This window comes from Protopterus annectens, chromosome 8.part0, assembly GCF_019279795.1.
Source record: "Protopterus annectens isolate FY-2018-M chromosome 8.part0, PAN1.0, whole genome shotgun sequence".
Classification (NCBI taxonomy): domain Eukaryota; kingdom Metazoa; phylum Chordata; order Ceratodontiformes; family Protopteridae; genus Protopterus; species Protopterus annectens.
The window spans coordinates 352,564,646-352,579,522 of NC_056741.1; the positions used below are offsets into that span (position 1 = coordinate 352,564,646).

The 14,877-nt window shown below is 42.8% G+C and overlaps 1 protein-coding gene across 4 annotated transcripts in view; it reads left to right on the top strand.

Moving 5' to 3' along the window:
- Positions 1-14,877, top strand: part of LOC122808806 (alpha-2-macroglobulin-like) — a 2,637,399-nt gene that overhangs the window by 1,101,592 nt on the left and 1,520,930 nt on the right. For all 4 annotated transcript variants that reach the window (XM_044079865.1, XM_044079862.1, XM_044079863.1 and 1 more), the window contains exon 15: positions 14,463-14,612. In XM_044079865.1, coding sequence (XP_043935800.1) covers positions 14,463-14,612 — 150 coding nt within the window. The remainder of the gene's footprint in view (positions 1-14,462; positions 14,613-14,877) is intronic.

A 14,877-nucleotide genomic window follows, 5' to 3' on the forward strand; every position in this document is an offset into this window, starting at 1 on the left:
TAAACTTACCTTAGCAATCAGCTCTCCACTGATTATTCTCCTAGGGTTCACTCCTTCTGTGGCTTGGACCCTGCTTCCATATCCCACTAAGCATCCCTTTGCTCCCTCTTGGCTAAGGTTACTCTGCTCCTAGCCTTATCCTTTCTCCCCTTTGTCCCTACTTTTCTTCCTCACTTCTCCCTCCCCTCACATGCTGGGCTGTATTAACTACCTAATACAGTATAAGTACTAGCCCCCTCTATTTGTTGTAGTGTGCTAGTTACTTCCGGTCTTCACCTGCCCTCACCTATCTTTCCCCTCCCCTTTCTTTCTTATGACTTCACCAACCTGATAAATAAACCTTGCCCCATGTGACGCCATCTTAACTCCTCGGTCTAGCTCTCAGCTGCTGTGCATCCCTGGCTCCAGTGTCCATAATTTGTGTAAGTTGCGCCTTGTTATAACTGTTTATTGCCAGACATGCATTTTACTATAAAAATAGCTGAAAGGGTATCTTTACTGTCAAAGGCAATAACTAATATAATCTAGAGTGTAATGGTGTTATTAATCGTCGTTATTGGCGAACTGTATTTGCGTTTTTGCACGTGGAATGGGTATACGCAAGTGTAGATAAGTGAAGGAAGTTCATAGGTTGGTACTAGGCTATTGGCCCTAAGGCCTATGCAAGCCTAGCCATAACAAATCCCTGGAAATTTCTTCCCACAATATTTACTTCTCTGGGCCCCTGTCTAGCAGGGCGACTGACATGATCCCCAGGGTGAATTTCCTATCTCCCATCCAATCATCAAGGTTCCTTTTGAAGAGGGCCAATGAGGCGCTCTGCTTGACATGTATGGGCAGTCTATTCCAGAGTATGGGGAGTCTCTGGATCAGGAACCTATCCCTCCAGCATGTTTTGTTCATTGTGATGATAAGGTTTAGATCCCTGGAGTGTGTGGCTCTGAGGGATTGGGATTTCTTTAAGTGGAGCATGTCCAACAGCTCAGGGGTTGACATTGCCTTGTATGTTAAGCAGAGATTGCCTCTGAGTAGACGATATGCCACAGAGTATAGCTGGAGTTTTTTTAGATGGTCAGCATATGTCATCTGTTTTAGGCTAATGATTCTTTTAGTTAGGTATTTCTGTGGCCTTTCCAGCTATTGCAGTCTTGTGAGGTACATACCAAATGGGGCATTATACTCTATAATGGGTCTAATGAGGGATGAGTACAGTGGGACAATGACCTCCTTTTTTCTGGATGAAAAGCCCTTAGTGATGAGGTGTGCCACATAGAAGGATTTCCTGATTGTTGTGGCGATGTGGTTATCGAAAGTGAGACCACTGTCCACCTGTGTCCCTAAGTCTCTCATCACACTTTCAATATTTAGTGTCCTGCCACCTATGTGGTAGTTCATGGGTACATGTTTTTTTCCAAAGGGGATAACTATACATTTCTTGGCATTAAGCTTGAGCCCATGGCTCTGGCACCAGGCATCTGTTTCTGTAAGGCCCTTTTGTAGAATATCCACGTCATTTGGGGATTCAATAATGGCTCCCAGTTTGCAGTCATCTGCAAAATTTGTTAGCCAGAGTCCCTTAGTGTTGGCCTGTACTTCAGAGAAGTAGATGCCAAACAAGAGTGGTCCCAGGACTGAACCCTGAGGTACTCCACTTGTCACTTGTCTGGAGCTGGATTTGGAGTTGGCTACTTTTACAGTCTGGGTTCTGTCAGTAAGTTCTGCTGCTACTTTAAAAAGTAAATGTCTTGTTTATCTTAATAAACTCTAGTTTGAGTAGCATGTTTGTAGTTTAGCCCTATTTCTTTACTGTAGAGTGTATTTTGAAGTGGAATTGGTGGGAAATAACTTAATCTAGCTGTACTGCTCCTTATCCACGCCAACAACGCTATGTTAATATAGCGTCTTAGCGCAATTGTAGTCTAGCCCTATTTCTTTTACAGTAGAGTGTATTTTGAAGTGGAATTGGTGGAAAATAACCTAAACAAGCTGTGCTGTCCTTATCTACGCCAACAATGCTATGTTAATATAGCATCTTAGCTTACTTGACTCCACATATGTGGAACTTTGAATATAACCTAAAGTAATTTGTATGGGTCCTATCTGACTAGTTTTATTTACATGTACACTACAAATGTTGTAATTGTCTTTGGTAGACAGAATACGCCATGTTTGACTAGGCTCTTTGTTATCTTACTGCACCTTAGTTGATTTTGCTTGCATTCTAGCTGTGTTCCTTGTTCCTCACCTTATTACTGTTACATGCAAACTGTTCTGCTCCGTTTTTAGAGTGGTATTGCTGAGGCTTTGTGGAATTGTCAGATGCTACCGAATATGTTGTTAACTATGCAACTGAATTTATCTAGCCTTACATTTTTCAATTGATATATGGTACATTTAGAATAGTGACAAATATACCTGGCTCTAGTGCTAGTATGTTCACTATCTTGCCTGTTATTTTACTTAGTAAGTGTGTTTAACATTCTGCATACCTTACCTCTCTGTTTCTCTCTCCCGTTATGTAACCAGCTGCCCAACCTGCTTGTATGGCACTAAAGTTGAGGAATTGCCCTGTCTGTTGAACAATAACCTTATTCCAACATAAAACTGCCATCTCCTCCCTAAGCTAAGGAATTGAACCTATTCTCTCCCTGAGCAACAGTCCCTCAAGGAAAATAAAAAATAAAGTATGTGTTTTAAAACTACTGTCAGCAGAAATAATAATGTTTAATACTCCAGGTTTTAATGTACACTCCCTAGCTAGGACAGTCAGCAGCCACAGTCTTTATATTTCCCCAATTAGCCTACCTTCCCCTCTTGTACCCTCTGGAAATAACTGATATCCTTCCCTCCTCTTATTCCTAGACATGCTACCTCCTATGAAAAGCTAGTGTTGCTATACAGACTTTGTCCACTAGATGGCACCCTTTTCCTAGATATATCCTACTGTCTTGAATACAACTCTCAGGCATCGAGTTTTTCATAACTTGTCTAAGTTGCAGTCCCACTGTATCCTTCTATTTTTTTACTCTACATCACTTAACTACTCTGCCTACTATCCCTACTATCAAGGCTCTTACCTCCTACCTTTCCCCACCTAAACTTACCTTAGCAATCAGCTCTCCACTGATTGTTCTCCTAGGGTCCACTCCTTCTGTGGTTCTGACGCTCCGTTCACCCTGCGGGCTCACTCTGCTCCCCTACCCTGCCCCCAATTCCCCCCCGCCCCCAGTGCTTCTACATTTCTACAACCTAACCATGCCCCCACGCGTACATCCAATCACATGCTCCACCCCTTAATGTGCTAATATCCACTTCCCACTAGTCACCACCTTAGTAAACTATCTGTACTTATCCCTGCATAGTAACATAAACATAATTCTTCTAGTATGCCATCCACAACCACCCTAACACACCTGAAGCCCTTACTCTTATTTTCACTCCTAACTATTCTAACTATACCTTACCTACTTACTTTCTATGAAAACCTCAACTGTCTAGGATTTCACAACTCCATAAAGCAAACCTCCATACCAACACTTATAATCCCTCATAGCCATAATAACACATCCTGCCCACCAAAGTTTTTATCAGCTAAATTTCATAGACTCACTCACATCACATATTACAGCCCAAGAACCAGGAAATCCCAGAACCAAATATATAAACTTCTAAAACTCAATCTGAGAATACAAGTCCACTCCCTAATGGTGATATACAGCCAAACCCTGGCCCACATTCTACCACAACCACAGAGCCTTACACCCCAACTCCTACTAACACACACTTGCTTACCAGACCCCCCAACTCTGTTCTGATAGCTCATCTCAATATTCAGAGCATAAATAATGAAATTGCCCACTACATGCCCTCATGGATGTACATTCGTTTGACATCCTCTGTCTCACTGAAACATGGCCCAAGCCATCAATACAAGACAATGTGGTTATTCCCCCTGGTTATAATATCCTGAGACTTGACCATAATTCTAAGAAGGGTGGCGGAGTAGCTATTCTATATAAATCTGGATTACAGGTGTCCTCTATTGACTCTAAACCTCCACTAACTAGTAATGCAGAAATTCTTATTTCCAAGATTCAAGTCAACAAATGTCAATCTATATATATATATATATATATATATATATATATATATATATAATTTGTAGCTACCTTCCCCCAGGCAATAATACCAGCACCTTAGAGACTATCCTAAGTTGGCTTTCAACCACCTACCCACAAGAAACCATAGTACTCAGCAACTTTAATATAAACTGGAAGTGCTGTACATCTGAACAGCCTTCCACTCATATTAACCTATATGGTTTTACTCAAACCATTACATCCCCTACTAGAACCAATAAACTTAATAACAATGAAAGCACCCTAGATTGGATTCTCACAAATAGTCATCATCAAACTTACAAAGTAGGTACCTCCCTGAAGATATAAGTGACCACTCACTCACCTTCTTAATCAGGTATAAGCGTGCCATTCCAAACCCAACCATTTATAAGACAATAAGGACTAACAAAAATTTTAACCCTGACAGCTTTCAAAAAGAACTAATAGCTTGTGACTGGTCACCCCTGAAACACCTACCATTAGAAGATGCAGTCAAATACTTTAATTCTAAATTCTTAGCCACTCAATTGCCATGCCCCAACACGCACAATTAGAACTAGGACTAAACCAGCCCCATGGCTCTCCAAAACTACCAAACTAAAAATCCTCCAAAGAAACAAACTCTGGGCCAGCTGGTGTACAACTAAAAGCCTTAAAGAACAATTAAAGTTCAGACAGCTAAGAAATGAAACAAAAAAAAGCCATATTGTCAGATAAAAGAAACTTTTACTGTCAGCTCCAACAAACCCACCAAAATAAACCTCAAAAATTCTGGTCAGGCATCAGTAAACTCTTACAACCAGGTTGTTCAGTCACACCCACTCCCTCAGGCTCTGATCACAACAATCCTAACCAAGTAGCTAACTCTTTTAACACTTTTTTTTCACAGAGACCATTCAATCTCTTGCTAATCAGCTGTCCCCTGACATCATATCTTCTTCCTCTGATATCTCCAAAACCCCCCATTATTTCAATTTCAACGTGTTCCTGCATCCCTTATCTGTACTCTTATTCAGAAACTTAAACCCACCACCCTCTTTGTAGACATACTGCCTTCAGAATACCTGCAAAAAGGTGCAAAAGCTATAGCCTACCCCATATCCATCCTGATTAATAGAACTATTTCTGAAGGAACTATCTGGAAAATTTCACATATTATCCCTCTGCATAAAGGTGGTAATTCCAAAGAATTATCTAACTACAGATCTATAGCCATATTATCCTCATTGGCAGAAATCATGGAAAAATGCATTCATAAGCAACTATTAAGCAATCTACTAGAAAACAACTTACTAGCCACTTGCCAGCATGGCTTCAGACCATTTCATAGCACCACCTCTGCTCTCTCTTATCCTTCACCGACTGCATTAATAAAAATTTAAATAATGACACTCTATCCTCAGCCCTCTTTATTGATCTGTCAAAAACCTTTGACATGGATAACCACCAGCTCCTCATAAACATACTTAAAAACCTGTCACTGGATGTACTTGCCATACAGTGGTTCCAATCTTACTTAAATAACAGGCAACAGGCTGTACTATGGGAGAATAACTTGTCTTCCCACCTCCCAATTACCCTTGATGTCCCTCAAGGCTCCATATTGGGTCCTCTCCTCTTCTCTATCTTTACAAATGACCTACATTCTGTAATACCTCAAGCTACCTGTATCCAGTATGCAGATGATTCCATGTTAATATGTTCAGCCACTTCCCCATCAGAACTTCAGTCCCTAACCCAAAACGTCTTTAGCACAGTAGAGAATTGGGTTCTACATCGATGTCTCATCTTGAACCCAAAAAAAACAAAAATGCTACTATTCACTCCCACCCGCAGGGCCACCCCAATGAACTTTACTGTTACATCTAGCAATGGAACTATCATATCTCCTGATCCTACCACAAAACTACTTGGGGTACTAATTGATAATAACCTTACATTTGAGCCTCATATTAACAACACTATAAAAACAGTAAACAAAAAATTAGGTTTCCTCTACAGGATCAAACCCTTTCTGACTCCACTAGCCAGGACCACTATTGCCCGTACCCACTTAATCTCGACCCTACTATATGCCTCCCCTATCTATACAAAACTATGTAAAAGCAATCTGAACAAGCTGGCTATCTCCTGCAACAATATTGCCAGATTTGCAACTGGGTTAACCTATAGAACCCATCATTGTAACAATCTTAATCAACTAGCATGGTTAGTGTTCTCAAATTTAATACTATTGAACCAACTAATAGTTGCCCATAAGATCCTGTATCAACCAACGAATACACCAATACTCACTAACCTTATCACCCCCTACAATAATCTCCAGACCCTTGTTGTTGTTGTTGTTGTTGTTGTGTCTTTCGGCTTTTCCCGGTTAGGGATCGCCACAGCGGAACTCCGGTCCGCTAATGATTGGCAGTAGATTTTTACGTGCCGAGTTGCCAGCCCTGATGCACAACCTTCAACGAAGGTATGCCCATTCACGCATGTCTCCACACAGAAGATGCTCTAGCTGAGAATCAAACCGGACAGCGTCTTACTGTGAGGAGATAACGCTACCGCAGAACCACCACAGCAGTAATAATCTCCAGACCCTACGCTCATCAAATAAACTACTGGTACAAATAGGCAAAACCAACTATTTGGCTGGAGACATTGTTCTCTAATACAGTGGGTAAAACCTGGAACACACTCCCCAATCACCTAACCTCCCTATTCTCAGTTACCCTATTTAAACGCAAATTGAAACCATACCATGTGAAATTGTTCAATCTCACCATTTGTTCTTACACATGGGTTCGGAGCCGATCCTCGGCTCCGAGTCGGCCGCATCAATAGCTCCGCATCTTCAAGAAAGCTCGAGGCACAGTAATATCCCATGATCCTCAGGTGCTAACCCTCAGATCTAGTTTGCCGCTAGCAGCAGATCGCATTGAGAGGCTCGGGCCATTATATCTTTTTCTACTTTTTTTGATATATAGTTCTCTTTTCTACAGATTTATAGTCATATTTTAGTGTTTAAATAAGTATTATAATATAGGTGTTATTTGTGAGTATTTAGACTAGTTTAGTTAGTTTAAATTTTCTCTAGTTAAGGCCTTCGGGTTTTTTCTGTCAGGATTGACAGTATTTTAAAAATTGTTTTGCCTTAACTTCCTCTTTTTATTCTATATATATATATATATATATATATATATATATATATATATATATATATATCATAGTGTGCTGTGTGTTTTGCATTTTTATATATATATTAGATTTAAATTGTTTATTATTATTACACTTAGTATTATATAGTGATTTTTCTTAAGTGTGCTGTGTTTTTTGGATTTTTTACTTCAAAATGACAGAGAAAGCCAAATCTGGGTTTAAAAGGTGTCAGTGCGGACAGAAGATGTCCATTACTGACAACCACTCATCCTGCGTCTACTGTCTTGGCCCTCTCCACTTGCAGGAAGACTGTTCCATTTGTCATTCCTTTAGTGGGAGGGTCATGCTGGAAAGACGCAGGAAGTTGGTTGACAGAGGGTTGCTTAAACCTGATTTTCAGGAGGCCCTGGACAAGGCTGAACAGGTATCCAAGTCTTCAAAGGGGTCGAAGTCTTCAAGAGTGTCGGAGCCCAAGTCATCGGCTCCAAGCACCTCTTTTCAGATTCGGACGCCGGCTCCTATGACCTCGGTGCCAGGTGTCAAGAGTTTATCTCTGACTGAGGCTCAGGTCTTGGAGCCGGTGTCAGAGGTACCACCGTCTGCTATCCTTCGCTCGGTGACGGCTTCGATCCCTTCGACCCATTCTTTGAGACCCCTTTCTGACTCCGATGTGGACCGAGTGGTACAGAAGCTTATGGAGAACTCGGCTTTGTCCAAATTAATCGAGGTTTCGTCCCAGCTGGTTTCGAAACTCGAGACTATTCCTGTTCCCTCAACACTTCCTCCTCCGAGACCCGTCGAGTCATCGGAGCTAGGAATCGAAGAACCGATGATTGTAGAGCCCTCGGTGCTGAAGCCTCCAGTAGTGCTATTGGCTCCATTGACCTCGACTCCTTCGGAACCAGCCGGAGAGTCTCAGAGCCGAAGATCTTTCCTAGGTTCCGGGGGGATAGTCAAACTGAGATATCGGTTCCGACTCTTCCCCTCGGTGCCTCGGCACAGATCAGTTCGGATCCGTCCTCGGTGTCGGAGCCCGTGGTTCCGATTCCGGAGAAATGACCTCCTTCTTCGAATTGGGTCGGATCTTCGGATCGGGGCACCGGTGCCTTTGACATCATGAGGAAGGTCTTGTCTGATCAGACACATACTTCATCAGTATCTTCGTCTCCTTCCCCAAAAGGTCCGCGTTCTGCTTCTGTGCCTTTGGCTCCTACCAAGCGTCGAGACCCAGTGCCTCAGAAATCCCCACAGGGCGACTCTGGTTCCTCAGATGCATCCCCAGAAGCTCCCGCTGAGGGTGTTCCGAGGAAACGACTGTGCAAGAGGAAGCACATAGATTCCCCCCAGGAATCTCTCACATCTGATACCGATTTCGATGAAACAGAAGGGTCCCCACGGTCCCCCTCTGAAGATGTCTCATTTGCAGACATTTTGGAAATCCTGAAACAAAGGGGGGACTGGCAAACTCTTACCCCTTCTGTGGATGAATCGGTCTTGCTGAAGGCATTTGGGACTCAACCTTCTACCTTCTGGGTGACTCCGCCATTTGACAATCTCATGGATCTAATAGCCCGGAGGGCTTGGGAAACACCCGATACAGTGGAACCAGTCCCTCGTAAGCCAAATAAATACATGACGGCCTCCTAGGACAAATCTTATCTTACAAAAGGGGTTCCCATGGATACTATGGTGGTGGCGGCGGCCAATAAGAAAGAGATGCCTGAATCATCTTCCTCTGTCCATCCTCCTAATAAGGATTCTAGGACGATGGACAGATATGGGAAGCGCATATTTAGTTCGGCGACTTTTTCCATCCAATCGCTCAACTACCTTACGCATTTCACGCGTTTACAGAGAGATCTCATTAAGGAACTGGGAGATTCTCTTCAGGGACACACAGATGCTGCTGTCGCTGAGAAAGTGACAGTGCAACTTAACACCCTAAACTCCATAGTCAACTTGTCCATGAGGCTGATCTCATACGTAGCCGAAGGGTCGAGTAGAGCGGCAGCTTCAGTGATCGCCCTGAGAAGGCAATCCTGGTTGCGCTTATGCTTCTTTGTGGAAGCCTTTAAGTCTTCCTTTGCCAACGCCCCCTTTGATGGTGCCTCCTTGTTTGGGCCCAAAGTAAAGGAGACTCTCACGAGGTGTGAACAAGAAGGGAAGACCCTGTCTGCCGTAGGGGTCCGTTCTTCCATCCCATCTAGACCCTACCCTAAAGGGCAACGAGGAGGAAAAATGTGGTTCCGAAAGACTTGGGGATCTTTTCAGCACACCCAAAGTGACGCCCCCTCCAGAGGCAGAGGAGGGGGAAGAAATGGAAGACGCCGCCCAGCCGGCAGAGGGGGTCCGCAAAATCAGGGCGACAGAGAGACTTTCTCTGGAAAGCCCTTCCAACACTCCTGAGTGCAGGCCCGGCTGTCGTACTCTGGAAGCAGTCGGGGCTTGCTTGGCTTTATACCCAGAGGCCTGGCTAAATCTTACATCAGATTCCTGGGTAAAAAGCATAGTTACCAGAGGCTACAACATTCCCTTCATCAAAATGCCAACCCAACTCCAAAAAACTCCCAGACGTTCCACCCAGTCTGCGAGACCAGGCAACCGTAGAGATAGGAAGGTTGCTCGGAAACAGAGTCATCCAACCAGTCCCGACCAAATAGGATCCGGAACTTACTCAAGGTTCTTTTTAGTTCCAAAGAAAACAGGGGACTGGAGGCCAATTTTAGACCTCAGCAAATTAAATACCTTTGTGAAAAAGGAAAAGTTCCGGATGGACACGCTACAGTCAATCCTTCCCTTTCTGCAGAAGGGCGACTGGATGTGCTCTATAGATCTCAAAGACGCATACTACCATATCAAGATGGCCAGGGCGTCCAGAGATCACCTGCGCTTCCGGCTGGGAGTCAGTCATTTCCAGTTTCGCGCTCTGCCCTTTGGTGTCACCTCAGCCCCCAGGGTGTTCACCAAATGCATGGCAGTAGTAGCGTCTCACTTGAGACGAAGGGGATTCTGGGTGTTTGCTTATCTAGACGACTGGCTCCTATCCGCCACCACCGAGTATCGTCTTCTACAAGCCAGGGATTACACCATCAGTCTTTGCTCTTCACTAGGCATAATGGTGAATTTTGGAAAATCTGTCTTATCGCTGTCACAGCGTATCTTATTTATAGGAGCACAGCTAGACACCTCCCTGGCTCAAGTTACTCTCCCCCCACCAAGAGTATCAGACCTCAGGCATCAAATTTCGGTCCTTCTACACAGCAAGAGAGTCCCTGCACGACAAATATTAAGAGTACTAGGCTTGATGGCAGCCTCCCTTATTGTAGTTCCTTTAGGCAGGATGCACATGAGGATTCTTCAATGGATGCTATTCGCCCAGTGGTCGTATTGACAACTTCCACTGTCTCACGAAATCTTGATCACAAATTTTTGCAAGAAGGATCTCTTGTGGTGGATACACAGTGAAGAGCTAACACTAGGATGACCGTTTGTATTACCCAGTCCGGTAGCAACTCTAACCACGGACACTTCCCTGATAGGGTGGGGGGGATTCTTTCAGGGACAAACAGTCCAAGGTCAATGGTCCAACTTGGAGTACAATCTGCACATCAATGTTCTAGAGCTGAGGGCAGTGTTTCTAGCGTTGCAACACTTTCACAAGTCCTTACCTCGGGGAACAGTGACAGTTCAGACAGACAACATGTCAGTGGTCTGGTACATAAACAAGCAAGGGGGAACCAGATCTTACCCGTTATGCAGAGAGGCCCTCAGAATTTGGCAATGAGCAAAGTCCACTGGACGCTTTCTGATAGCAACGCACATCCCGGGGACTTCCAACATAATCGCGGACAGGTTGAGCAGAGCCATCCTGTTCCCTCACGAGTGGGCCCTCAAACCTCAAGTGGCGAAAGAGATCTTCCGCAGATGGGGCCAGTCTTGCTGCGACCTGTTTGCATCCCCATTGAATGCCAAATGCAGAAGCTACTTTGCCCTGTTACTCTCTCCAGGGGTGTCCCCAGGGACGCACTGGTATACGATTGGCCCCCGGGTCTCCTTTACGCTTTTCCTCCTGTTCCACTAATTCCCAGGTTTTTGCAGAAAGCCAAACGTCTGGACAGGACCATAATACTGATAGCCCCATTCTGGCCTCGACAAATCTGGTTTCCCTTCCTTCAATCTCATCAAGTGGAGGAACCATGGATGCCAGACCCGGAGCCAGACCTGTTGACACATTTGTCGGGAGTTCCTCACACCTTCCTCAAGTCCCTCAAACTGACAGCTTGGCTGCTCTGCTTCCCATCTTAGCCAGGTTGGAGTTACTATCCCCTGCAGTACAACAAATTATTGTATCTTCTCACAAACTATCTACAAGGAAATTGTACAACAGCAAATGGAACCGTTTTGCGCACTGGGCCTCCAGACAAGGTATAGATCCATTCGGGGCTCCAGTACACAAGATACTAGATTTCTTTACCACACTTTTTCAAGAAGGAGCATCAACATCCACTATAAGGGTTCAACTGGCGGCTATATCCAATTTTCACATTGGCCATGAAGATGGTTCTCTTATGTCCCACAGGCTTTGTAAAGCCTTCATGAAAGTTACCTTTCACCTCCGTCCCCCCTTTCATAATCCAATAGCACCTTGGAATCTTAATCTCATGCTGTCACAACTCATGTTGCCCCCATTTGAACCAGCAGCCATAACTCTGTTAAAATTCCTTTCGTAGAAAACACTTTTTCTGGTTGCCATCACTTCCGCCAGGAGAGTTTCAGAGTTACAGGCTCTATCTATCCGACCCCTGTACATGATTTTTCATCCAGATAGAGTAACCTTGCGCACCAATCCGTCCTTCCTTCCGAAGGTTTGTTCGATTCAAAACATCAATCAGTCTATCGAACTACCTACCTTCTTTAAAAAACATTCCAATAAGTTAGAATACACATTGCACAAATTGGACGTTCACAGGCAACTGAGATTTTACTTACATAGGACAAAAGAGTACAGAAAGTCAGACCAACTATTTGTCTCATATGCTGACCAAAGGAAAAGACAGGCAGTAACGAAAGTTACCTTATCCAAATGGCTCTCAGATTGCATAAATTTTGTATATGCTTTATCGAAACAGCAACTCCCTTTCAAACCCAGAGCTCATTCTACAAGGGCGATCGCTGCCTCTTCAGCCCATACCGCTCGTTTGCCTTTAGATACCATTTGTGCAGCGGCAACTTGGGCAAAACCACATACTTTTATCGCCCGCTATAAACTAGACAAAAGCTCCAGGGACAGGGCGACGTTTGGTTCCACTGTACTCAAGAATGTTCTCCCTTGAGCCACCTAGGAAAAAGGAGCTAGGGACGCTACCCGTGTGTAAGAACAAATGTCGAGATTGAACAATTTCACATTAAGAAGTTATGTCTTACCATAACGATCCATGTGAATTGTTCATCTCGCCTTTGTTCTTACAATCCCCCCCCCTCCATCCCCCGTCCTTCGGTCTGGGAGAACGGTTTCAACTGAATTCCTTTTCAGCCTTTTCTAGATATTGTTAGCATATTATTGTACATTAGTATGGCATCTTTTCTCCTCTATTTGAGAGTAGGGTTCCAGACACTGTGGAGTATCTGTTTATAAGTGTTCTAGACACAGTTCTAAAGGGATTCTTCTGCTATAGCAAACTAGATCTGAGGGTTAGCACCTGAGGATCATGGGATATTACTGTGCCTCGAGCTTTCTCGAAGATGCGGAGCTAGTGATGCGGCCGACTCGGAGCCGAGGATCGGCTCCGAACCCGTGTGTAAGAACAAAGGCGAGATGAACAATTCACATGGAATGTTATGGTAAGAACATAACTTCTTATTAAATCACATTGGTTATGCCCCTGTGTTAACCCGGACTAACTACTTCACTTGCCCCAAGACACTAATCTTCACACCTGTATAACCTAGTTACTTTTCTATTAACAGTAATGTGTATGTGACTTTACAGTTTAATAGTGTCATTGTACATATTTTGTATGAATATGTACTAGGACATTTTCTTCTTAATAAGCTAAAAGCAATGAAATGTAATGATTGCCAAGACTTTGTAATGTACCTGTGTTTTGTATATACTACTCTGATTTGTGGAGCTTTTCTCCCCGGGCCTCCACTGAAAATGGACATATATCTAGTTGGAGTAGCCCGGTCAACAAATGTCAAATAAACATAAATAAATAAAATTATGCAAATGATACACCGTTGTCTGTTCTGTCATCATACATGTATTGCAATTTGTGTATTACTACTGTACATGTATTAAATGTACTGTTATTGGAGCTGTTCTCCTGTGATCTCCACTGAAAATGGGTTCTATACCAGTCAGACTTTCCCTTCTTATTAAATGTCAAATAAATAAAATAAATAAATAAATAAATAAATTACATACAGGATTAACATCAGATGTTCACTTATAATCAAATTGTTATGTTTTTGAGACATAGATGTCAAGAAATGTATGAAGAGAGTGAAACAAACTGAAATTTGAGACATGAAACTTGATATAAAGCTTGGAGTGTGAATTATTTTACATCTTTGACAGCCACAAAACTCTTAGCATAGACACACAGATAGCAGGCAGAAGTGAAGCATTCCGACAATGAACAAATGGCTTTAAAAGCTGTTGGTCACCTTACTCTGCCACATTTTTTGTCATAAAAAGCCTGGCACTGTCTGCTGTTATGCTGTAACATGACACTAAAGTATTAACAGCACTGGGAGGTAATTAACAAAACTTTCTTTCATCAGAAAGATACTTGACAAAGTTGCCTCTTTTCCTGAATTCATAGCCTAATCATTGCACTCCTTGTACAACACATATATTACATCTGAACCTGTTATACATATGTCAGACATCCATATTAACGATACAAATGTACAACCTTTAGAAATAAAAAAAAATGCTGTGTGCATTACAGTTATTGAAAAGTGTCATTGTTCCTTGAAACTACAAAGTACAAAGGTTTCTTTCATTGTTACAGTTGATGTGGAAACATTCAGTTTGGAAGGTTTTATTAGAGTTGATTCCCTAATGGTATAAATCATCAAGATCAGTTCATAGTAACAGTTGCGGGATATTTCCCATTTGTGGTCCAATGTATACTGGTCCTAATTACAGAATGATTAATTCTTTATTCTCTTTGGTTTCAGGTGAAAATGCATTTCTCAGAACCAGAAGCTCTCCCAGGATCAGATTCCAGACTTTACCTAGAGGCCTCTCCTGGTTCTCTCTGTGCTATCCGGGCTGTTGATCAGAGTGTCCTGCTTATGAAACCTGAAGAGCAGTTGTCAGCTGACAAGGTAATCCCTTCTTATCTCTCTTTCCAAAAACAAAACAGCAAAATATTTTGCATTCTACTTTGTATCATACTGGATGTGATCATGAAGGTATGAGAGGTATCATTTAGTATCTTTTGGGACGTGTGCAGGTCTTAGAAGGAATATGAATATTTCCAGTAATGTCATTTATGAGCATTGAAATATTGATGTTAAACATTTCATAATCAATACTAATCTGCATTTAATCTGCATAAGAGAGTGTAATGTACTTTTTGGATGAAAAGAC